Raw genomic sequence first — 26,508 nt, 5'->3', positions numbered from 1 at the left:
AGTTGCTGCAATATTGACGAATTAAGTGAAAAACTAAAAATTTGTCAAAGAGCTATATCTTATACCCAAAAGAGCCATATATGGCTCGCGAGCCATAAGTTCCCGACCCCTGAACTGACCACTGAACTATAGCCTGCCTGCCTATACTATAATATGCTATAAATAGTCAATAAGTTATTAGACAAATTGCCAGTCGTGAGTAGATGACGCAGTGTTCAAATCAAATTAGAAACTACAAGTTCATTCGCATTGTAATCCATCACACACTAGATTGCATGATAACCTCACAAATTCAGCGAGTTGAGTGGTAACAACTGCCATTAACTGAGGCGAAGGTATCTGTCTAATTCACTGGATAACGACATTGCTTTCACTACGAGTGTATCTTAACCAGTTAATTTTGTAGCTGGTGTAGAGGCCTTTGTCCAGTATGGAGGTTTATTCAGCACACAAAATACACCGCAACCCGACAGACGATACAGATCCCAGAACCAAGTATCCGACCACAAATACCGTCGACCGCCCAACACGGCCGACGCAACCCAAAGAGACCAAACCAGCTCATGCTCTTCCCGAATAGACAGAGCATGACCGAAAGCGGACCCGAATAGGGGGCGCACGAGGGCTGCTACATCACCCTCCTCTAATTCTGAGAGATACTATAGACAGTACTCTCACTAATTCACAAAATAGCAATCAAATATCAACATGAACAATCAAGGTACAGTAATCACAATAAAACATATGCAATTTCCAGTCGTCAGTCCATACTATCATTCACACGGCGGTTCCCAAATTCCCCATAGTAGATGTACGACTTCAGCCAATTCGGAAGATCTGAGACAGGTGAAACGTATCCATTCGAATTCAGTTCCAACAAGCTTCCCGCGATTGCCGCAATAAATCCTGTGTCATTCGGAATCTTCTCCCGGTTATTAGGCTTGTCTCTCCAGCCGCTTTCTGATCGTTCTTCATCACGTCGCTTACATGGCAGCTGCACGATGAAATCTGAATCCTCAGTCGAGACTTCCACTTCATATTCAAGCACAGGATCGTCACCCAAAATGACTTCAGCTGCTACACTGCAATTCTCTGGCAAGGCGACGGAGGATGTAGTATCTGAGCACGAGACAAGTACCGGTACACCACTGCTGGACACTTTCCCGATTCCAACACCTTCACCGATAGAAGCACCGGAACCTTCAACGCCCATAACAATTTCAGAACCAGCATCGTCACCTTGTAGTATTGCCTTGAGCACCGAAATCATTCTATCCTCAGATGTCTGAAACTTGCGTTGAACGATCTCTTCCATAGCTTTCACGCAGTTTGCAGACGTACCGTCGATTCGAGAAATCCATGTACTTTCCATGTCCTCAAATCGTCGTTGCAGACAATCAATTTCGGCCTCCAGCATAACCAACTGTTGTGCTTCAATTTCTCTCTCCAATCTTCTGACTTCACTAACTAGCCAGACCCGCGAGTTGATAGACTGCGACGAATTCTCCATACTGCTCCAGGCGTGCTCGCCAATGTAGAGGCCTTTGTCCAGTATGGAGGTTTATTCAGCACACAAAATACACCGCAACCCGACAGACGATACAGATCCCAGAACCAAGTATCCGACCACAAATACCGTCGACCGCCCAACACGGCCCACGCAACCCAAAGAGACCAAACCAGCTCATGCTCTTCCCGAATAGACAGAGCATGACCGAAAGCGGACCCGAATAGGGGGCGCACGAGGGCTGCTACACTGGATTGATACCCGTGCGACACTACCTTGATTACAGGCATCAGCGGCTCCCGTATACTACAACGGATTTCTCAATCGCTAGTGATGTAAATCGTTTCGGACTATCGAACTATCTAATGATGATGTCTAATGCTGCAGCAATCTTAGGTGAAGTGAAATGTACATTTCCGGAAGCTTTGAGCTTTACATCGCAAGACGCATCAGAGAAAAGGATGAAGAGATGGAATCCGGACAAAACGTTGTAGCTATTGTCGTTAATCTCTTAAATTTACTTCAGTTTCCTATCAATAAATGAATATTGCTAAACAAAATAGTTATATAAGTCCGTATTGTCAACATCAAAGATTTAAGTCATGTTGAAGTATCGACTGACTTATCCTTACCCTGTAATTAAGGCTTTCCATGACTTGGACCGATCGTACGAACCACTTGATACGAACTAGCATGCCAAAAGTAACAAGGCGCATCCTGACCTCTCCTTCTTACATGCATATAACCGCAAGACATCAGGCATGTCTTTGGACATGTACATTGTACAATTTGCAGGTACCTTGTCCCACACCAGCCCGAAGGCTGAATGAATACCGATTTCGAATCACTACGGTGAGATAGAACAGTGTGGCATATCAATCCTATATCGAGCCTCGGTGATGTAGAGGTACTGATCCAATAAGAGTATGAGCTTGTTGAGCTATTCATTCTCAGAATGGTGTGCCTCGCCGATTCTAGTGAAAGTATTTCATCACAACACTGTATGAATTTTCCTGATATGTAGACGCAAACAAGACTTGTACAGTAGGGGAGATGTGGTACCGATGGATCACTGGGACCGAAAATACTTGAAAAATTCTCCATGATAATTCCATGATTACACTCCGTGAATTTGTCTACAGTTACATGCTGGCAGAATCTTTCCCCACATGCACAAAAATTCGACGTGCGAGAGTTATGGGGTCTGTGACGAATAATTAACGTTTTAGGGGGTGTAAAGTAAATTTGGATCGACATTTGCATTTTTCTATACCACCTTTCAGACTAACAAACCCGCCATAATTTTTGATGTGAAGTATAGGGCTTGTATCAGGGTATATAATGGCACATATTTTTTGAATCAATACCATCCTCGAGTGAACTATTTTCAATTCAATTACAATATTCATGGGGTGGGGGACCTATGGTACCATAGCCAAATCAAGCAGAATAGATGGACCAACTAATCACTTAACAACAGAAACTCGCCTACATATATATAGGCTTTAAATCATAGTTACCTGTGGTGTTTTGTCGCTACTACGAGGTATTTGAAAGTCAAAATGTCGATTTGCGGGTAATATGTATGTGGCATTAATTTTGTAAGTTTGGGCGTAAATCAAAACATGTTTTATGCCAACATTTGAGTTGATATAATCTATTTTATTCTTGAAGGGCGTGACGAAACATCCTTCATTGGCTTGCTGTAGCTTAACTTGTAGTACACAACAAAACAAGTTAACAAATTTGAGTTTTCGAGCGTATGTCTCATAGGTACCATGGTCGTGTGCCTTTGGACCCACCGGGTGGGGACCGATGACACGTTCGAGCAACAAATTTTAAATGTTTATAAATATCTTTTGAAAAGGCGGATATCCATGTTAATGTCCGCGATAGGTAGATCTTGTATCGAAGTGTTGAGACAGCAAAAGATCTGCTATTCTCGGCTGAAGATTTGAGGGCCAGAGATCATTTTGCAATTTTTGATCCATCGGTACCACATCTCCCCTACACTTCCGAACATGGAACTTTTGTTGAACATTGTACGTGCAAGCAGTTTTAAATTGACTGGCTACTGTCACAGGAGGTCAAAGTAGTCCAAGAAAGCCACTAAAGTAGAATTAAAAGTACAGACACACAAATATACCCAGGAACGAGTAGAAGTAAGGGTTTGAAAGAAACCTAATAAACTACCTGGAGTAGAATTGCCGGACTTTCAATCTATTCATGTAAGTAGATAGTCGTGGAAAGCATCAACGCAGACAGTGCAGAGCTGGGTTCGTGCTGCCATATCCCAGAAGGGATAAATGTTTCCACAACATGAACATTCAACATGGACTGCAAATGATAGTTTTGTATGCAACATTAGTTCTTAAATTTTGCTTAACCCAGTGCCTCGTTTCAAAAAATGTCAATGAAATGGTGCCTTTCTCATTATTATAAGGCCAGTAGTTAAGGCGAAGGGCACTACGGAAACGCGTTGTGCGATTTATACGTTAATTAAAGATACGGTAGACCGTAAAAACGCAATAAACATATAATGTTACATCCGGAAATCTCTCTCTTTCTCTGCAAGAATATAATACTTTTTGAGTAAGTTGAGTAAGTAAGTAATTCACAGATTATTACGATGTAAAAGTAGACATAGCAGAAAATTATATTTACTCGAGTAACTAGTGTAAGTTGAAGACACTACTTGAGTACTTTGAACACGTAAAAGTACTTCGTTACTGACCACCTCCGTCTTCTGTGCAACCGTATGCGTACACAGTAATTGACTCCTACGATCAGTAATGCTGTAGTGTAGGTATTATAAACAATAGAACTATGGCGATATTAGAAAGGACCAGCATCTTCAAACTGCAAGCCTCAATTCTGGTCAAGGTACTACGTTGTACCGGGTCAAATCCAACATTTTCCATCTCCCTGTAGTTGAGTCGCAAATGAAGGTTAAGGAGCACATCGCACCGCATTCCAGATGAATTAGCACCGCCGGTTACGAGCGACATTCAGGCGGTGGACTTTTCAATTTGGGCTACCGACGAATCTTTGTGCGTACCGGAGTATCGAGTATCGAGTAATTACTCGATGCTGCCTTGGAACGGTCTGCATTGGTGTTCTTTGTGAAGAAGGAAACCAATGCTGATCCGGCTCTGGTTTCCTTCGCATTCCTGTTGTACAAGACAGTGGGAATGAATTCTCGATGTGGTCCAAGTAGTCAGCGTATGAGTAGAAGTTATTCCGTAAATTTCTGCTCAATTATACAAGCAGAAAGGGATTTATAGAGCACGCCGAAACTATGTCTAGTGGAGCATGCCAACAAGATACTAAAGTAAGTTTAGTTAAAAAAAAAGGTTTGGTACAGACTAGGACAACTAGATCACTCTGGTTCTCTAATTATATTAATTAGAGCGAACTGCCGATAATCTAATTCCAATCTTATTTGCAAAATGTTTCTTTGCTCTAATTTTAATTCTTATTTCATTTCATCAAATCTTACTTGCTCTATAGTCATAGAGGCAAGCGGTCATTTCACTGTATACAACGGATTTATGAACTACAGCATCGAGTCGCAATATATCAGACATCGTGACTTAATATGAGGCATTCACTTACCTGACTTTGCTTCTGCATTGAGTGATAAGAGAATAGAGGAATGGATTGATCGCGGAATTGACATATATGAGTATGGACGTCGCTAGCGTCAAATTGTTGCAGAATGTCGACTGAAAAGAAAAAGGTAACAGGGCTGACGCTCACAGGGTTCGAGGAGTAACCCAACATCTGGAAATGGTGTAAGTGTGTTGGCATTACCACAACGCATTCCAAGACAGAATTGGATATTTGAATGGGGGAGATTCAAAGTAATAATGTTATCAGCACCTCGTACAACTTCCTTACAAATATCTACCTATACACATGCCGAGGCCGTCAGAGTTATAGCGTTGGTACAAGACACGGCTTGTTTGTTTATTTGTGGCATTCATGGTGTTTGTCGACTGCGCTCGTTATTTACACCAGGGCAATTTTCTTTATTCTTATTCCGTAGCTGCCCACTTGTAGCACGGGCTACTTTCTAGGCTTTTATAGAACACTGCCTACATGGATGAGATGACGAAGAGAAGCCTAGATAAAACTCCAACACTTAGGTGGGATTTCTGCAGTCGACCTCGGTCGGACTCGAACCCGCAACAGATTGGTGCTGCAGTTGTGGATTATACCACCACGCAGTCTTTTCGATGTTAATCTTTATTATCATCGAACATGTTGATACGGTTGTAGCCAAGTCACAAGGTTCCGAGTCACAGTTCAGTTTTTCTTTTATAGTTTTGACTCGAGTGAAACCGATGCATTTTCACTTCACCACCGAGTCAAGTCGTAAAGTTCACTGTTCGTTATTAAGATCAAGATGGTCAACTCAGTTCTGTGAAAGTATTTGGTGATATCGAGGCCTCGCATTTATAATAAATTCACTTTTCTCACTCTCAACATGTTTATTCAAACAGATAAAATAGGGTTTTTATGCGCCTATTCTTCAAGTATCGGTTTTGATACAGGAGAATTGAATCAAGTAATATAAAATGTACCCAGTAAATATGACTTGGTTGGGTCATGCGCAATGATTCCAGTACAAGTCGAGTCAATAAGCATATTGACTCAAGTCGAGTTGAGTCGAACCAATACAACCCTGGTCCAAGTAGAAGTAGATGTAACCGACTACATCTCCTCTCAAATACAGGCAGAAGTAGCCATTCTCAAGACATGTCAAATCTACTCCAAGTGGATGTAGAAAATGAAGGTACGAAAATTACCCTGATTAAAATAGTAGATTTAGTCGAGGGATCGCACCTTTTAAGTAGTAGGGGCGACTTATTGTGAAATTTCAAAGTGCATCTTCACCACTAACGGAAAATAACTATTGACGCTATAAATTGGTAGGTAGACAGATTGGGAGGTATTAGGGGGTTGGGTCTTGGCTTCTAGGTGCTTGCCCCAGGACAATATCTGGCGATAATGACTCCGGTATTATGTCAATGGATTATTCTTTTTCGTTTTGTATTGTCCTACCACTTGATATCGTTAATTTGGTGACTGGCCACAGAGTTTGAGCATCGCTTACACTGTACATTTATAAGTGCAGTTCAAATTGGGAAAATTGAACATGAAATCTGATCCGAAAATTGAACACAAGTGTTGATCGTGTTTAAAAACCAAAGTGTTGTCCTAACAGGTGTTCAGGTACTGTTTCAAATTCAATTCCATTTATTGCTAAAAAGTTCATCATTTCAATACACCACAAGACCGCGATACAATGAAAGATAGGAAGATGTCGAAACGACTTGCGAGTAGTCTTTGAAATCAGACGCCCACCTGGACCAGGCGATGTAAAGAGGAGGCATGCACACTGAATGAAAGTAAAAGAAGGTAATATAAAAGGACAGGCTTCAAAAAGAGGTGGCCTGTGTCGGAAGGGGAGATCGATATGTCAGGTCGTGGTCCAGTAAACTTGATGGCTGACTGGTATTGATTTATTCCGTTCGGCGCTTTCAATTAGATTCATCCCCGCACGGTCATACTTGAGACAACTAAAAGTTGGTGAAAAGCTCGAGAATTTATATTCAGTTACACAGGGGCTATTTCGTCCAATTCTACGACAATTTAACTCATAAGCGTGATGCAAGTATATGTCAAAACTACTTTACACATTAGTAAACACGAAGTGTGATAAGTAAGTATAGCCTTGCCTATAGTAAACAGTTTAGAAGAAACCGCTTGAGTAAGTAGTAAAAGTATAGTTATAACATACTTCAGTACTCCTGAAAAGTTGCAGTACTTGGTTACTGAGCAGCGTATCACGTGCCATGCAATCAGCCCACTTAGCATTGATAGAGGACAGCGGTGTTGGTCACAACTTAACATGGATGATTTGATTACCCTACTCTGAGGATCGCCAAAATCAGCTACAGATATCTAATTCCAAGTAAAACAAGCCTTTCTTGGAGGACATTAAAGATGGAATCATGCATATAGTCATATCCGATCGACAAGTTTCAATGAGGGTGACACCATACATATGCATAGCGTCCTACATTTTAAGTACGGCTAACGGGAATCTGTAGTTCTCAGAAACCGCCATATGCTACCAATTCTAAAAGGAATTTCCATTGCTCCCGAGTTAAGTCACTGTCGGGTGCTTACAAGTGAATTTTTTTAAAATAATCATCTTTTTTGTGGAGGTTAATAACAGTTTTTAGCGAACGAAGTTCCATCTGGTCGTGGAGACTAGGCGTCAGCGTGAGAAACTATAGCGAGTTAGCGACGGAGCAACAAACAAGACTTGATTATGTTCGCCGCTAGTCACCGACTCCATATTGAAACGGTACACGTCATAACTTCTCAAGTGCTGTTTCCACGGAATGAAATCAACGTACAATATTCGGAGAGCATTTGCTTCTAAATGCACGTCAACATTTCAATTTCGATTTCATTTACGCGAGCCTATGATTCCCATAAATTTTCAAGTTGTGACAGCATAGAAAAATTATATATATATCGCTCGCGGCACCCTTACAAGACAAGAAGAGTTGCTGTAAATATTATTTTCACGTGTTAATGCGATGGGTACGGTGGTTTATTCGAACCAGAAGTTCAGAACTAGTTTTTAAAGATTGTCCCGATACGAACCTATACGACTGAATCGAGGTTCCATAACAAAAATACTGCATTTCGTCGTCAATTTGAAGCAGTATCTGTCCTTTACAGCTTTCATTTCAATCAATTCAGAAAAGACATGTTTACAAAGCCTCGACAATGCAATGGGAATATCATTTTGATTGCTTCCACGCCGATTATGCAATCGGATTTGGAAGCAGACAGCCAAAAGTCAGACTTAATTCCAACATAGCAACCCAATCATGATATGTTAATTACCAGTTTCATCTTCACGTGTGCTTATTTATCGGATAATAAAGCAGCGGAGACCTTTTAAGTCGCATATGATTGTCTCCATGTCTAATTTCAAATGTAGCCACACAGTTTGCGAATCACTGGTCTACAGACCATACTCGAAATCTTATACCGATACCGCAACACAGCATGTGCATTCGACCGCATCATGATATGCAAATGATAGTTTTGCTACGGGAATGAGATACAAATCTTTTATATACTCGAACATCCCGTTTTATAAAAGGCTATGGCATGTTCTCTCACTCATATTACGGCCTTCAGTCTAGTCGAAGAGCAATATACGGAAAAGTTGCATGGATACGATGTTAACACTTTTCGCGATTCGTATACGGTGATAAAAATACGGCGTGAAGTCCTATAGTGTAATTGTATGTTCATAAAATAGAGGGCGACGGTACACTTGCTTTTAAACTGAAACATGTATGTTGTCCAGACAAAAGAACTGAAACTAATTAGAACTCTAAGTAATGATACTGCGAATTGAACGAGAAATACCAATACTACTTCAGAAAAGCGGAAAATGTATTTCATGTCTTCTGTCGAGACACTTAACGATGGTCTGCTAAAACGCTATAGCGAATAGTAAGTATGTAGATCACAAAATATTACGAAGTAGAAGTAAAAGTAGCGAAAATTCAATCTACTTGAGTACTTCGTAAAAGTAGAAGTACTTCGTTACTGACCGCATCTGCCTAACGACTAGGACTGGACACGATCATTCGCGCATAAACTCGAATATGAATCAAGTTTTGATTGTAAAGATTCGAATTCGATAGTAAGAGATGACTCTATCGAATACTGATATTATACTCTCCTAGTCTCCTTGCCTGAAAAAGAGTTAATCATCAACGAGAACTATATAATTCCGATACTATATTCCACCGTGGAAGGCTGTAAAAAAACACATTTCCGTGAAATCGTGATCAACCCACAACGTTGTCACCAAGTGCGATGAAATAGGTATGGTCGAAAAATACCACATAATCTTTATTGTGTTTTAGAACATGCATTACGTTCTTGAGGTCGCGTAAAAGGTACCTATTTGAATTTTCCACATCATTCATACTGGTGCGAGCCCTTCTAAGAACAACATTAAAAATTCCTCACGCTCTTTCCGACGATGCCCCTCATCTTCGCCAAATGCTGTGCGTGGTACGGCAGCCAGCATATGACAAACACGATCACCAGACTAGCGCACATGATGACGATTCGGTTCCTGTTACGTGCGCTCGCGGAATTCTTTGATCCACCCTGGTCGCCGCGAAACTGCGATTTCTTCACGTAGTGAATAATGAGGATGTAGCAAATACAGATTATCTGCAAGAGGATTACGTGAATATACATTTGGAAACTAGCAGAGTGTCCTTTCTAAATCTTTCGAGTTGCTGCGGTGAGGTATAGGACCTACCGTCGAATAAGTGAATAGAGACTATGTGCTTGTAAACCCTGTATTAACTTATGTATCAAATTGAATAGCATATTCATATTTAAATGAAACTCAATATATGGAATATACTATTCAATTATACATTGAAGTTTAGGAAAGCAGATATCGCGGCCGTTATTTTATATCACAAAAAAATTCATTTTTTTTAAAATTCAATGATACGTGTTCTCAATCTCAGAAATCAACGACGCAAATGGCGATATGTGACATCGGCACTTCCCATCCGATTTTTTTCGCTGTAGTCAATCAGTCAACGTCTTATCTACTGAGCTGATCGTGCTCGTGATTCACACCACACATAGTGACAGCCCACAGGACAATAGCTGTTTTGATTTTTTTTTAAACGTACCTATACCCCCAATACCGTTAATAAATAGGCAAATAGATGACGCACTTGCACAGGGTATCAGCAATAGTTCAAAATCCAAAGCCACCAGCCAAAGCCACTAACCCCGTCACTCCCACGTGCCCACAGTGAACGTGCTTTCAGTGGAACTGCTCAGATTTACACTCGCATGAGGACAAGTTAAACTGGTGAGCATGCACAGAAACTGTGCTTCCTTACAATCTACCCCTATTGGACTGATCAGCAATTCTGTATCACGTTTAGCTTTTTGGGTTGGCCTAAATTTCAATGAATGTGCACAATTCAGCAAAAATTCTTTTTGATTTCAGTTTGATTGCTTGTTGTTCAGCTTTCTGTTGCATGTACATTGTACAATGTACATGTACAAGTGCCATCTTGGCTAATATCTGTTTTTTCGGAAGAAGGTTCTCCGCTCCTTCCATATTTATATCGGCCTATATGTAATCAGTTATTGGGCATGCGAGTGTGTCGATAATGGGTATCGGTATCGGCCTGCAAAAATCAATATACGTCCATCTCTAGATACTCACACGGCCCATGAATATACTAAATGGTTATGTATGAACATTGAACATAGAAACGAAATGAGTTATAAACCGAACTTAATTTTCTTCATTAGTTATGCAAAAGGTTACTTTTGAAATTGTTTTACCGCTTCCAATGAACCGTTTTCATTTATAAGCCGGGAAGGTACAGTCCGTCCGTAAACCGTCATAATACATTAATTTTGCAATTTCACATCGCCATGTTAAAATAGTGAAAAACCACAAGATATGTAATTTCCGTGAATTTACATTCCGGACACACTCAATCCGAGGGGCAACCTGCCTCAAAGAAAAATGTCGAGATTGATTTAAAATTTAAATTTCAGTAGTAAAGTCAAGTCGTTATTTCTAGGTAATTCATGCAGAGAATGGCGGTAGATATAGAATTGGTAATGGCGTTCGAGGTAGAGATATTTAAAAGTAAAAAACCGAAATTACAGAAGTGACGCTATGTATTTTTTTTTGTCCAAGTGTAAATTAGCCCAGTGGTGTATTCAAGGTCTTTCGAAGAATATGCACAGTTCCCAATAACTTGATCTTATTAAACTATAATAATTATTATACAAATGTTTAAAAGGAACTGTTTGGATCTTGTACGTAACGGACTAAAACGAAATAAATTCACATCACTATAGTTCCAAATCAGACAGCGCGCTTTTTCAGTCCCAGGCTACAGAGATCAAGGGAATAACTGCACTTACCGCAAACGGTACGACAAACATTCCAAAGAAGTTGAAATACAAAAAGCTTTTCCATCCGGGTGCGGCAGTAATGTATTGGCAATTCGCCTGAATAACACCGGCATCGCTCGTCTCGGTGGTAGTTCCTTGGGGCGATACCCTGATGAGAAAAGAGAGCATTGGAAAGGTCGATAGTTTAAGAAGATTCGAAAGTTACTTTGCACCAATCAGCAAGTACGAATTCTCCAATACAACACCCATATCAATAATTACAGAACGAACACCGGCTCATCACTCTTCTATTTGCAGGTTAGTCTGTACAGTAGTCCAGCATTTGATGGAACAGGGGGACCAGTCGCCCACTGTAGACTTGTAAAAACTACTGCATTTTCCAAATTCGCAACTAGAACGAGAACTATACTCGGTATTTTTTCAACAAAACTAGCAAATAGAACTGGACCTGACGACCTTTAAAGATCCGCAACCAACTATTACTAAAACACAACGAACTATATTCAATTCCGACATTACGAATAAGCTAAGAAATAATGGAGACAGAATCGGTATTTCAGCAGGACTAGGTTTTGAATTCGGATAATGGGAGGTGTTCGATCCCTCAAAACCCATCCCTGGCTACGCCACTGTTAGTAGTGGTCTAGTCTATTGTACCTAGTAGAACAAGAACTGCTTGAAAACCAGCAGTTAGAAAATGGCCAACTGACTAGATTAGTAGTGGTACAAGTCTGTCCCGCTGGCTACGCGAATTAGCTATTTTTGTGAATATGCGTAATAACAGGATGAGATATACTGTAAACCATTCAGAGTAAGTTGCATGGTGAAAATGAGATTGATATCGTATCGATTCGCGTTTTAACAATTCTAGGAGTTGACAGGAAGCCGCGTATTGACCAGAGTTGGATCAATTGTAGTTTGGAATTGAGCTGAATGTAATGAATTACATTTTTTCATGTAATTGTAATTGTAATTGTAATTGAAGCATTTCAATTTTGTCTAATTGTAATTGTAATTGTAATTTGATCAAAAGTTTGCTCAATTACAATCTCAATTACATTTTCATCGAAACCTGACAATCACAGCATAAAATAATCATTTTATCAATCATTTATTCGTCGCACCAGTGAAAATCCGGTACGAACCAGGATGACGATGAGGGGCCTTAAGGCCTTAGTGAACATTCACCACATGTAATAATTAGCCTATTTACATCGGTGTTATATGCGTGCAGCGTTATAACTAGATAATTCAGTCACGCTAAACTGTTTCCCATACTTCAGTAGCAACAGAAAACTTTGTGAATTACAATATAGGCTAAACCAGTGGTTCTCAAACTGGAGGCGTGCGCACTTAGGCGGCGTGAAAGCAACTGAGCGGGGCGCGACGCTCCAGTGAACTGAAATCTTTTCCGCGCTTGGCCCGATTAACCTCCGTTTTATGGTTATTGCTCGGTGTATAGTCTGAATTTCGTATTGGAGAATTCTCTCATCAACAGTCCTAGCCTTCCATACCATCAAACTATATGTAAGGATTGCTAACTTTCTGGTTTCATTGTGTGCTATGACGATACGGGGGCACGAAATATTCTATGTCATAAAGGCGGGCGTGTCTAAAAAAGTTAGAGAACCAGTGGGGTAAACTAAATCTTAGTATTTCAAAAATGGATGAACAGCAAACAAACTCTTTTGAAACCTGTGCTGAACCATTTCCTACATCATGGTCAAAGTTTTCTTAATCTCTGACCAGTACCGAGGCTTGTTGCAACAATAGCAAAAAAATCAAGTTTCCAACCAAGGCTTCATCAAACTTCATCACGCATTTGTAGAGATATTATCCCAATCTTACCTCCAATCTTGGCCAAATTTACTGGGGCCAGAAACTTTTCGCCCCCTAATGTTCATCAAATGCAATCTAACAGTTTCCAAGCAAGTGAAAATGTAAATGCGAATCAAAATATTGTAATTCTTAGTTATCAGGAGGTTCTCTCCTTTTGCATTTATTTTAATTTTACGCGCCTTATCGGTATCATCCTTATGGCTGACGCCTTACCGATTACATTTCATTATCCTGACTCAGCTCTGAGTAGCCTAATCGTTTGATTACATTTCATTTACTGTCCTGTAGCCTATTCGCTGTTAGTCGCGCAAACCTTTGGTTCTTAACAGTCGCTTTGAAACATTTTTCTGTGCTTGTACTTTTCAGTACTCATGATTAGGAATAGTTCGAATACGTTCGAGTTTTTTTTTAAATTAAAGGGTATTCTACATATCAGGAATTACGTCGCTACGGTTGTCAAAGAACACCTCTTTACGGAATCAATTACCAGTTTAAAAGTAATTGTAATTGTAATTATAATTGGAATTAATTACATATTTAACAGTAATTGTAATTGTAATTGTAATTTGATATTTTTAGCATTGTAATTGAATTAAAATATTGTAATTGATCAAACTCTGGTATTGACCACTGTGAATGTGGGAATGGAGTCTTGCGGATTAAAGAATGATGAACTTTGAGTGGGATAAAAAGTACCTATACTCTGTAATGAGGACGGTTATTTTAATTCTCCTTACGAGGGTACAATGTGCAGCTTCTCAGGCTCCACGTAATCCTGGCATAACTTGTCATCTGTCTTTTGCAAGAAGTTAAGACACGTAGACAAAAGTGGCCCGCCCAAGTCCTCATCAATACATTTCTGCTCTGCTGTCTTCGGCGGCTTGGGAAACACCAGGCTGTGTACGAAGCAGACTATGATAATATGATTGAATATATATTACAAAATCTTGTCAGCCAGGGATATCTAGAACTATCTATATCTAGTTCTAGAAATCACTGTAATCAGCAAATGCTAGGAATATGTCATTTGGTGGACTTTAAGTCGAACGGATTACAAGTGGAAGCAAAGTAGCGATTTGGAAGTCAAACCCAAACTAGCCGAAGTAGAAGTGGAAAGAGAAAAGTAAGAAAAATACTCAAGGCAGTAGATGTAAGAAAGATATTGGGGCGAGGCATCGAAGAATGTGTCCACCTTAAAAATTGCAAGATCGTACTTCGCAGCAGTACAGTAGGCTAATAGGTGCGTTTTCGAATTTATACTGTGTTACCACGATCCGTGCTGGGGCTATTTCGCCCGGTTGTTACGTGAATTTCAACCCATAAATGAGGTATAGTCGTTGGGGTAACGGGTTGGCGCTTCAGCATAAAGGTCATTTTGTTTCTGGTATACTCGGATTTTGTTGTTTCAGGCAGAATTTTTTAAACGTGTTGTAATTCTATACATACACTATTATCTACTTGACAAAATGTAAAACCCATGTAGTTTGGAAGTAGTTAAAAGTAGGACAATCTGAATCAGTAGTGTAAACAGCTGAAACTTTAGCATTCCCCAAAAAAAGTAGTCCATTGCTCAGCACCTTTGACTATCATACATCCAAATTATATATTCAGAATACGACAGAAGAATACCTATGAGATTTAAGGCTACACACACGAGTGCTTACCCCATTCTCTCTCGATATAGGTGCTGTAAGGCCTTATGCACAAAACAAACAGTGCCCCCCCCCCAATACCTGCATTTACAATTGGGTTCAATCCCTTGTACGCTAGCGTTAAGCATAACCGGTATGCAGAGCAGTATGCAGAGTACCCAGACAAAGGCCGTCACAGCGTAGGCGACCTTATGCGACCGTAGCTTCTGCAGCCCTTCGGAAAAGCTATGACAGATGGCGATATATCTGTCAAGAGCCATGACCTGAAAATATAGCATCCCGTCAATACCAATATTACAGTCGGAAACCGCACCAATGTGTGATACATGCTTACGCATTTCACGAATATGGCTTCGTCATTGATTGTTACATATAGGCAATTAGGCATACTTCTATAAAAAGCTCATACTCCATGGCCGTAACTTCCGCTGACGCAATTCCTTGCATATGAATCAGAAATCGAATTTTTTCCGCGATTAAATATCACGTGTGTGCAAATAACTGACTCAAGACAACGGAGCCATTTTAGGCTACGTCATTATCGTCACGAATCCATGCAATGCGTTTGACCAGTGTTCGCGTCTAAGCAAATTTACATTAATCATGCGTCGTGCGGTATTGCTCATTCTTGGCAATGTACAATTGCCCAAATCTAAGTCAGGCTTGTACTGATTAATGGATTTTCAAAATGCGAACTATGACTGGAACTACTCACTTTTCACAACTAGAACTAGAACTAACGACCGTTAAAAGTACGCATCTAATTATCTCAAACAAAACTAACTATAAATTCATTTCCAAAGCAACTATTGTTTTTGTTTAATTTGTTAGCGGTGATGACTCTGAGCTAACAATGACCGCTAGAACATCACACACCATATAATACGGGTACCCTGTGGTGGCCCTACGATTGGGGGGGGGGGGCTGGGCGAGACTTCCGGGGGGGGGGCTATAAGTGTGTAATCGCAGCTTGACTTGATGATTGTCGTGATATGGGACATATATATCAAATGCGGAGATTTGATGATTCTTCTGAACGCAATCATCATCTTCTTGATTGGTACAAGGATTTCCACGTCTATTCGCTACAAACCTTGAAAAAGCGCTAAAACCAAAGAGGGGGGCGGGCGACCGCCCACCTTGCCCACCTCAAAAGCCACCACTGCCGGTATCAAGATATACGCCATACGAAGATACGTGTTTCCTAGATTTTCCGAAACAATTTTAAATGCGAAACATAACTAGAACTAGATCTATCCAATTTCAAAATCCGCAACTATAGAACTAGAACTACTAAAAACCTGTTCCTGACTTCAAATACTCTTCTTTGGTATCGTGTAGCCTCCTTGGATTGGTGGCGAAAATGAGACCTGAAGACTTGCTTGTGAAATGTGCAACAAACTCACCGTGAGGAAAGTAATGGAAGCGTAATAGTTGACGAAAAGTATCAACTGCAGACCTTTGCACATCCCTTCGGTATAGCTCCATGCGTTGTACTGGTCCTCGATAACTTTCAGGGGAATGGTCAAGAGAAATATTAGATCGGCGATCGCCAGCTGTAATATATACCTGAAAGGAATGGGGGAATGTAAAGGACAATATGTTGAAACCGCGGTAGAATGCGATTCGTAATAGCAACCGAGCCCTGTGAAATTGGATCCTTGCGGGATGTCGTTCGGATGTTCGTCAAACATTTTAGCATGACAGTTTATTGAAATCCGGCCAAGTAAAGTCTCGAAAATATTGATCGCGTGAATGTACATAGTGCAACGTTTGAATAAGTAAGGCTAATATTGGCGTGTATTTGCAATCGATTTATGCTTTACCCTAATCGAATATGTTTTCACGGTTCATGTATAGCTATGTAGCCGTATAGTCTCATTGTTCGATTTAGGAGGTTGATTCGGAATCCCCGCCTTTTAGAAATAAAGCAGTGGTAACGTTAAAAATGATTTGTGACCTGATGGCGTTGCTTGTGAGCTGAACATTAAACACTCAACAGTTCATATGCATTATGCAATGTTTGAACAGATATGTCACAACGAGACAGGTGCCAATTTTAGCATTGATTGGCATTTGCAGGTTACCATTTCCAGGTGATCTATCACGTCCTAGTAGGCACCAAATAGTTACAAATATAACAACATACCTATACAGCAGGATTACTGAAATACGACTCGATTGCGCGGTGTTCCGAATGCCACGTAAAATTATATTATTGCTAGTCATCTTTTGCCTTGTATGTATGCGAATGGAGTTTGCGCCACTGCTCCTGGCACATTTCAATAGTGTGTCTATCAGTAAACAGGCGATTCTATGAACATTTAGAGCAGCGGCCCCTGAACTAGTTTGAGATGGCCTGCGAATTAGAATTTACTCACTAAGAAAAACATATAGACAAACCGACTGGATGTATATTTCACATGCTAGTTTCGTTATCCAAAACCAAACGTTAGTGCAGTGGTTCTCAACCTTTTTGGCTTCGCGGACCCCTTTTGACCGTCACGGACCCTCGCGGACCCCCTCAAGTTTTAGTTCAATTTTAGCTCTATTATGGAGCAACCTTCATCTGTCTCGTGCAAATATGAACTGTAGGCTTGTGATAACCAGCAAAATAATGATTTTTCTTGAAATAACATCATACTATTTATGTAGAAATTAGTAGACTTTCATTATTTCAAAGCTAATTTTGCTGCTGACTTTCTTGAAGCACGTGGTCGTGTCTTGAAAATCCGCGTCTTCGTTTTGATATGAACGAGTGCCGAAAAGATAGATGGAGGCTAATGCAATATTAACGCATAACGCTTCCGACGATACTTTTGGCGTGATCGCCCGAAGAGAGTTTCTACCGCCAAAGTGAAATCCTAATAAAAAAGTATAGACAAATTTTATGCGCCAAATAATGGATCCAAGTTTTCCAATCCGAGAAAGACTGTCATGAAACGACTTGTTCTGTTCGGGTTTATATATATATTTACGAGTGAACATTTTCGACCATGAACAATTCAACATTAACAAGACAAGGCTGCATACCAATATAACTGGTGCTATGAATTTCAGGGTTGGGGGGTAATGCTTTGATAGCAACGAAACACTCCTTGGTCATCAAAAAATCAGCCTTGCGGATAGGGCATCCGCAATAAGAATGCGCCAAATCTGATAGCCGAGCTTTAAGGTATATCATTGTCTGATTTATGACGAATGTCAGCCAAACATATTCGGGTTCATTTCAATATGAATATACTATTCAATTGTATATTGAAGTTCTGTACTTCCAAGAAGCTGCTCAAATAGTGGTTACATATAGGATAAAATGGATTTCGTGGCGAGGTTTCAATCCCTGCATTTGGACAAATTAGGGAAATACGAAGTCACCCTGATTGACGTTACTATCTCTATATTTTTATTTTTTCCACAAACATCAACAAAACGTCTCTAAACAGCAATATGTTTGTATCAGCAGGTTATTGGAAAATTGGCAATGAAAATGAATTTCTACACTACGATAGTTCATGTCGGACGATTATTATGATGATATGAGTCATGAGTTTTCAGCAGTTGTGATGCGAAACTGCCTCACGCTCTCTCAAATTAAAAAATAAAATAAAAATTACGTTATCAACAACTTAAAAAATTTAGAAGTCTCGCGGACCCCCTGAAATTGCTTCGCGGACCCCCGGTTGAGAACCGCTGCGTTAGTGACTTGACTACAGCAAAAAAGGTGAATCCAGCATCCCAATATAAAGGATTATTACGTTTGATAGCATTTGCTTTCATCTTCTAGTTTTGCTATAGCATTCTTTGATTTTTATAAGGTCCCGAAATATCAAAATACTTGAAAAGGGACCCCCGGCAAAACATATATGGTAGTTCAAAAACCTCTGGCCTGCTGGAGACATCGTCGAATTGACATGTCATGGGAATTCAAACCATGCAGACTTGGATAACTACATATAATTCTGCTTGTGTAATTGGACTAACTAATTCGTCAGTCAATGATTATATTCTCTAATTTTAATTCCAAGACAATTTCTGGTTTTGCCGAAAAAGCTGGAAATTTTCTAGTTATCCGCCTACGTACCACGACGTCACGGTTTTCGTAAATTCCAGTGAGACAACGATGGCGATGATGACCACGAGATTCGCCAGAGATCCGATCACGCAGATGAATATTCGAAACGCGTTCAAGGAATCCATCGCCGGAACGACAGGCGCGGGCATTGCGGTGGCTGGAAAATAGAAACGCCAATAGATCAACATCAAGCTTGGCGAAGCAAAGAACTCTAGTTTTCTGATTACACAAATTAATGAGAAATACCGGTAATATAATTTGTGAAATGATTCTATGCTCAAATATTCTAATCTATTTCCTGGTCTTCCTCAAAATGCTATAGAAGAATTGTAGTTAGGTTTGTATTTGAAACAAACGGTGTCTGAAAACGCTTTTTTTAAACATGTCTTAAACAGTGCTTTAAACTAGTGGCGGCTCGTGACAATATCGGGTGGTGGGGCAAGGGCCGCAAGCGACTTGTTATCAATATGACGTCACAGTAGCGTTTTTCAACGTTCATGATGGTCACATGAATTTCCCGTAAACAATGATTTTTGGATTTTTGGTGCGCTTTCACACGCTCTGACAAATGCTTCAGATCGCGATAACCCATTTTGTTCCAACAAGAGCCACTGCTTCCGGTACCGGCACTGTCGAATAAAAGACAGTAAAATAAAAAAAAAGGCGTTTTTATCCTCGCTATAAGTAAGCCATTCATTTTTATCGAAATGCGCTGAAGAAAAGGCACGAGTGCGTTTTCCTCCGGCGTACGATTGGACCAATGGGCAATTTCTAGGCTGATACGGACCTGGTCGCTTTACCTCTAATTTTTGCTCTAAAGGCAGCTGGCTAAACGGCGTACGGAGCAAAGATTCAACACGATTCATGTTCGCACTTGACCTGACTACTTATCTGCAGAAATGGAAATGACTATAAATCGAGCAGACTTGGACAACTAGATAATTCTAGTTGTCTAATTTCACTAAATTAGAGCGAAATGCCAGTAATCTAATTCTAATCTAATTTGTGAAATGTTTCCATGCTCTAATTCTAATTCTAATCTAATTTGTGAAATGTTCTTATGCTCTAATTCTAATTCTAATCTAATTTGTGAAATGTTCTTATGCTCTAATTCTAATTCTAATCTAATTTGTGAAGTGTCCCTTTTCTCTAATTCTAGTTCTAATCTAATTATTGTTTTCCTGAAAATGCCTCTTTGTCCGAGGCATATTGCACTATTGCAGTGAGTTAACAAGAAGATCCCTCTTGCGCAGGGAAATCCAGTGCCAAGCCGCCATCGCCTTACTTACACCGTGCAGTCATAGTAGATATTATGACGAATAATAGCCTGCTAGAGTAGCTTGTAGTCTGCGAACAAAATTCTAGTTTTTAAAACTTTACGTTAGTTCATCGCCGTTCTGACTAACATGGGCGATGCCCATGGTTATTATAAAGAAGTAATATTGTATTGAAGTATAGCATAAATCGAGCCAATATTGGTGTACAGAAGTTAATGGGAATGCACTGATGTTATTGTGGTTGTTTATTAAACAAAAATATGTGGCGCTTATCGCGTGACGGCCTTTTGCACCACGCACTGTGATTTGATATGAACTGAATTTTGCTGTGTTCCGTTCCCATATACAATTTCATTCAATTTCCAATTTTTTGCGAACTAAGTAGCTTTAATTCTAATTCTAATCTAATTTGGAAAAAGCTTTGTAGCTCTAATTCTAATTCTAATCTAATTTGGGAAAAGCTGTGGAGCTCTAATTCTAATTCTAATCTAATTTGGAAAAACTGTGTAACTCTAATTCTAATTCTAATCTAATTTGAAAAAAACTATGGAGCTCTAATTCTAATTCTAATCTAATTCAGAAAAGCTGAACATTTTCTAGTTGTCCAAGTCTGAAATCGAGAGATTGCGTATGCCTTACTGGAAAGGTCAACGAGTTCGGACACATACGCAATTGTTATCTCATAGATTGGACAAGGAAATGTCATATTGAATCCAAAACATCATTCTGAAGAACTACGGATAGCAGCCTCGGAAATTCGGTCCCGGTACAGCTTGGGAGATTTTGACCTTGAGGCTGGAGATTGTCACACGACACATACGGCTTACGGTCTATAGTGTCTACTGTCTATATGTCTGCTGCAAAATCGCCTTCGGAAAATATATTACCGAATAAATACGTGGATGAAAGCCGAAAACTTGGTACACTGTTACATGAAATCATCGAGAAGTAGCCTCATGACCGTTTTCGGTATGGTACACTGTCAAAATTAATACGAATTGATCAACGCCGAATTTTGCGTAAAATTTACTGAGGAATAGGCTGATCAAGCGATAAGCTGTTAGCCGCCATCGAAAACGAAACAGCTATCGCGCTTGACAGGGGTTGTAATTGTGAGCAAATGGCCCGAAGGCCACCATTCCACGGTGAAATTGACATTGGAGAATATAAAATAAAACTAAATATTTGAATGCAAACCGAGGATGTTAGTAAACTGTTTCATGATATCATCATCTCATCACCTATCTCAGTATGGAACACAGATACACCGGCTTTTGCGTGAAATCCGCAATGCGTTAGGTAGGCTAAGTGTCAGATCAGCGCACATCTCTACCATACTCGAACTTGATAACGAAATTGCTGCCCTAATCATTGAGTGCCAACCTTGAGACTTGGCACAGCGTTCGATACTAAAATCAAGACATACCATGTAAAAGCTCATGACGGATCTAGCTAAGGAGCATCGTTAAAATTAATGGAGACCAATACCGGCTTTGCGTGAAATATGTTTGCGATACATGACGGATCAGCACACACTCGACTTTGGAAACGGAATTACTACCCTAAACTTTGAGTAGAAACCCTGAAACTTAGGACAGTGTTAAATACCACCATCACGACATGACATACCAAGTTTCAAGAATTATCATGGTGTGAAACACCATCAAAATCGACCTATACCAGCAAAGGTCGACTCAACGCATATCACGGTATCCTAGTTCAGATATAGATACGATTGTTACATCACACCTTAGGGGCGACAGGCATATATGCCCCGGTTGCTCGGCCATTTTACGAATAGGAGAGAGTATATCACCGTTTCTTAATTGTGCGCGGCTTTGAGAGAATAGATAGTGAAAGCTTGTTATGAGCGCTACCGGGGCAAGCCCCGGCTAGGCATTCACAAAGCGAAAACACAGAAGAGAATTCGATTTTCGCAGAGACTTCTCTATGTATGGGCATTTGCTAGCGAAAGCACAAGAAGAACGCGGGTTTCGCTGTGATCTCGGTATATATTGAGCGCTGTGCGTCTATAAATGGTTAAATTGTTATTGAACAGAATTTTAGGTGGGGCAATGCCCCAGTTGCCCTATAGGACGAGCCGCCACTGCTTTAAACAAAGGCCTTTTAAAAATAGTGTTTTTAAGTGGTAAAATTATGCCATATTTGTTTAAATACTTCCCAAAAACATGTTGTATGAGCCTACGGACAATTACCACCCGATATAGTCGACGTATATCGATATAGGATGGTTGGAACCATCAAAATAGTCGGTTCAACAGCAATAGTCCAGATATTTACCCTAATGTTTTCAATTGTCAATGTCAATCCGTTATGGCGTCACAATTGAATATCTGTGACGTCATGACTAAAAAATATAAACAAAAAACAAAACAATAAAAAACTTGTTTTGAGCAAGGGTCCTGTTTTAAACATGTTTGTTTTAAATTGATTTTTGATTTAAATGCAACCCTGACTGTATAGTACGAAACTAGTCAAGTTTCATGCGTAGACATTTGTCATTCTCATGTTTATTCTTATGGGAATGAACTCTCTGCTTTGAATTTATCCGAACATGATTTTTATTGAAAATCTTTCCAATTAGGAGTATAATTCAGTTGTCAAGTCTTTATGAATTCAGTATTTCTAATTCTATTCTATGTCTGAAAAAACTAACCAAAATACTGATTTTATTTGGGAAAGCGGAACATTTTCCAGCCGTTCAGCTATCATCAATACATGGTCTGTATCTTCTTGTGGCGGTAACTATGAAAAGTAAAAAACGTGCCGCGTTAAATTAAAGGATACTTTCAGATTGATTTGTTTTCTGCAGATGCCAAGGTATCGGCGTGTGGATGTGAGCATATCACGGTATACTGACATGTTTTTTTCCCGGAGGTGGTCAGTGACGAAGTACTTCTACTTTTACGCGCCACTCAAGTAGGTTTCGCCTACTTTTTCTACACTTACTCATGTGATTGTATTTCTAGATTACATAAATTTATTCGTAACAATTTTTCGGGCAATCCTATATACTCCGAGGTAGTGTAATGGTTATGCGTCCAGCTTCTCGATCGGTAGGTCGTGGGTTCAATCCCCGGCCGGGTCAGACCAAAGACTCTAAAACTGGTATCCGCGGCTATCCAGCTAGGCGCTCAGCATCCATGGACAGCGTGGAGGAGAAAAATACGGTGGTGCAGACTAGATGACCTTGCCTAAAGGTCGTATCGCATCTCCATCGTCAAAGCATCTCGATGGTGCAGGCGAAAATAAATCTGATCCCTCTCTCTCTCTCTCCGATCAACTGCTAAAAGTATGCGACTTCCATTTTCGAACCCTCCATTTTCTCCTTCCACTTGGAGTAGTTTCGACATATCCTGGACATTGCTAATTCTCCTTGAGTACCAACGCTGACTACGTTGACAACCTCTGCACACTGGACGAGAATATAGCAGGAATCTAACAAAAGTATCAATCATAATTAACATGATTGCACCAATATCGAAACTCTTCAAACGCTGGATAACGGTTTCGAGATAACTTACACCATGATTTCCGCCGCAAATTGCCCCATAGGACTAATACACAATGGTATTCCGCTCACAACATCACACCGATACAGGTCGATATATCTCGTTGTGAGATGACATAAAATATTAATAATATCCACACACCGCGTTAGCATGGTACCAGGTATCCGAGGTATGGCATTTCAGAACATCACCCGGTGAATAACGAATTATAATTCGCAGAGGTGGTCAGTAACGAACTACACGTCTGCTTTTCAAGAGTACTCTAGTAAGTACTGCTTATTTGGCTCACTGACTCAAGTTGATATGTTTTTAGACTACTTATACTTACACGTTATTACGGTGAAAAGACTGACTTCTTGGATACTTACAGTTTGTAGAGTGGAAACTTGTTTTACGGTTTATCAGCTTACGATTTATGAGTGAAATCGCAATAGTAGTCGGCGGAAATAGTCTCTGTGTCACGATAACTGACATTTTATCGAACATTGACCTATTTTTACTGGCATCAGTCGCTTTGTGTTTTTCGCGAAGATATATATCGTAATTTATAAAGTTGCCACCTCCGATAAGTGCTGAAAGTAAGAGAGCCCTCGACCAAATTCGCTTTTTGAAACTACGTATACTTGAGTAGTTCTCAGACCTTCATTTTTTTAGTTCAACTAGACTAGTGGTCCTTAACTGGTGTTCCACGGAAAACTAGGGTTGCCATGAGCTAGTCTCCGGGGTTCCGTGGAGGTCAAGACTAGGGATGGCGTGAAAGGGGAGTCTCATGTTCGCGTTGTGTGTGTGAACCTCAGAAATTTAGAGGTTCACGTTCACAAACTAGATTTGGGAGCGTCTGCACTGCGGGCCTTTTATATATATATATATATTACAATTATCAACGTCCGCACTAGACGTTGTTGACCGAGCGAGATAGTGTAATGGTTGGGCGTCCGACTTCTCGATTGGTAGGTCGTGGGCTCGATCCCCGGCCGGGTCATACCAGAGACTCGAAAATTGGTATCCGCAGCTATCCTGCTAGGCGCTCAGCAATCACGGATAGCATGGAGGAGAAAAAAAACGGGAGCGCAGACTAGATGACCTCACGGCCGTATCGCAACTCCGTCGTCAAAGCATCTCGATGGTGCAGGAGAAAAAGAATATCATATCTCTCTCTCTCTCTATTATATTTCCACTCGTACTTGAGCAGAAATCCATGAAGTTACCACGAATTGAATACTGTACCAAAGCTGACTACTTTGGCCATCTCTGATTGATTACCAATATAATATTCCGAATCGATATCTCAGACTTTAACCTACCCGCCGTTGAGAATGTTTGTGACAAAGTCGGTAGAGCGGCGGACGTGCCTCCAGTCGCGAGCATCGTGGTATTCAAAAACGTCGTTTCGAGTATGTCGCTCCCGCCGGTCGTAGTCATATTTGCCATGTTTATTAATCTCGGCAATGTGATAATGTCTGTTAAAAAGAATATCGAGTACGATTGATGTGGATATATTGAGATCTGTAAGCAGTGGTCATGGTCATTAACCTCGCCTCTTAACCGCCTCTTAACTTACCGCACTTCGTTTCACGCCTCATCCCATGCCCAGAAAATAATCGAGAATACAAGCAAATGTAATTTACGTGGATAAATTACTATTAACAGAAAGGGCGGTGGAGACACTTCTCGCATGCAAATCTGTAATGAGGGGTTCAATCTCATCGAATTAACAACATTTTCCTCCAACTTCAATTTGCCACGCTTACTAGATGTCACGCGCAAAAGAGTGCGCAAATACAGCTGAACCACGCAAAACGAGAGCCCCAAAAGACCTTACTGTACTTATTGTTTTAGTTTTCATGGCGTTTCGACTACATCGCTCATTTTACACCAGGCCTATACGCTTCATCATGATTCTTGAGTACCGACTTGTAGCTTGTAGCAACCCCATCACTTTCGGTATATGCTTTTGTAGGACGCCACTAACGCTGGTCGGATGACCATGACCAGTTTGGAGCCTGGATTAACCTCGAATGAGTCAGGCTTGAGATAAGAAGGTTAAAACAGTTATTATCAGAATATATCGACGACGTTTCTACATTTACGATCGACAATTCAACTTCGCAAAAATTGAAGAGAAAAGCCTGACGGCTTAGCATTACCGAGTAGAGTGCGCCATTGCTCGTGACCCCTGGAAATTGGATTACGCCGCCCCTAGGGGGTGTGACCGCAGTTTGAAAACTGCTATAAGATGAGACAATAGCAAAGTACGTCCTATTATTGCGATAACCAGTAATATAACATATTCTTGCTCCGCAATAGCAGATCCAATTGTCACGGTTGATCTTTATAACAGTTTCCGAAGAATGAATCGATATGGATTTGCGAAATTATAGAATTGTACTAGAAACGTGTAGTTTGCTTAGCGCACGTTAATGCACGTTCAATGTATTGATTTCCGTTCGTACGACCCTGCGCTTTTTACAAACTATAATTAGGACATAGTTGACTACTACGTCGCTTATTCATGCCTACCTACACTTAAGACCCATCGACTACTTTTCAAATTGCCTCACTCTTAGTACATTTGTTCTATAAAAAACTCTGCCCGACCCTCGCCCTT

At 40.3% G+C, this 26,508-nt stretch overlaps 1 protein-coding gene across 1 annotated transcript; it reads right to left on the bottom strand.

Moving 5' to 3' along the window:
- Positions 1-3,515: 3,515 nt before the first annotated feature.
- On the bottom strand, positions 3,516-25,777 carry LOC145453954 (neuropeptides B/W receptor type 1-like). The gene is made up of 10 exons (XM_080331918.1): positions 25,462-25,777; positions 25,205-25,360; positions 19,100-19,247; positions 16,425-16,587; positions 15,100-15,281; positions 14,104-14,262; positions 11,537-11,675; positions 9,584-9,793; positions 5,123-5,232; positions 3,516-4,677 (listed from the first exon to the last, which is right to left on the bottom strand). The coding sequence occupies exons 1-10, from the start codon at positions 25,481-25,483 to the stop codon at positions 4,542-4,544; spliced, it is 1,425 nt and encodes a 474-aa protein (XP_080188044.1). The 5' UTR covers positions 25,484-25,777; the 3' UTR covers positions 3,516-4,541.
- Between the last annotated feature and the right edge of the window lie 731 nt (positions 25,778-26,508).

This window comes from Botryllus schlosseri, chromosome 13 (genome assembly GCF_051294905.1).
Source record: "Botryllus schlosseri isolate E-star chromosome 13, Bs_hap1, whole genome shotgun sequence".
In the NCBI taxonomy this organism is placed as follows: domain Eukaryota; kingdom Metazoa; phylum Chordata; class Ascidiacea; order Stolidobranchia; family Styelidae; genus Botryllus; species Botryllus schlosseri.
The sequence above is the reverse complement of the archived record's forward strand: the minus strand, read 5'-3'. Positions and strand labels throughout refer to the sequence as shown.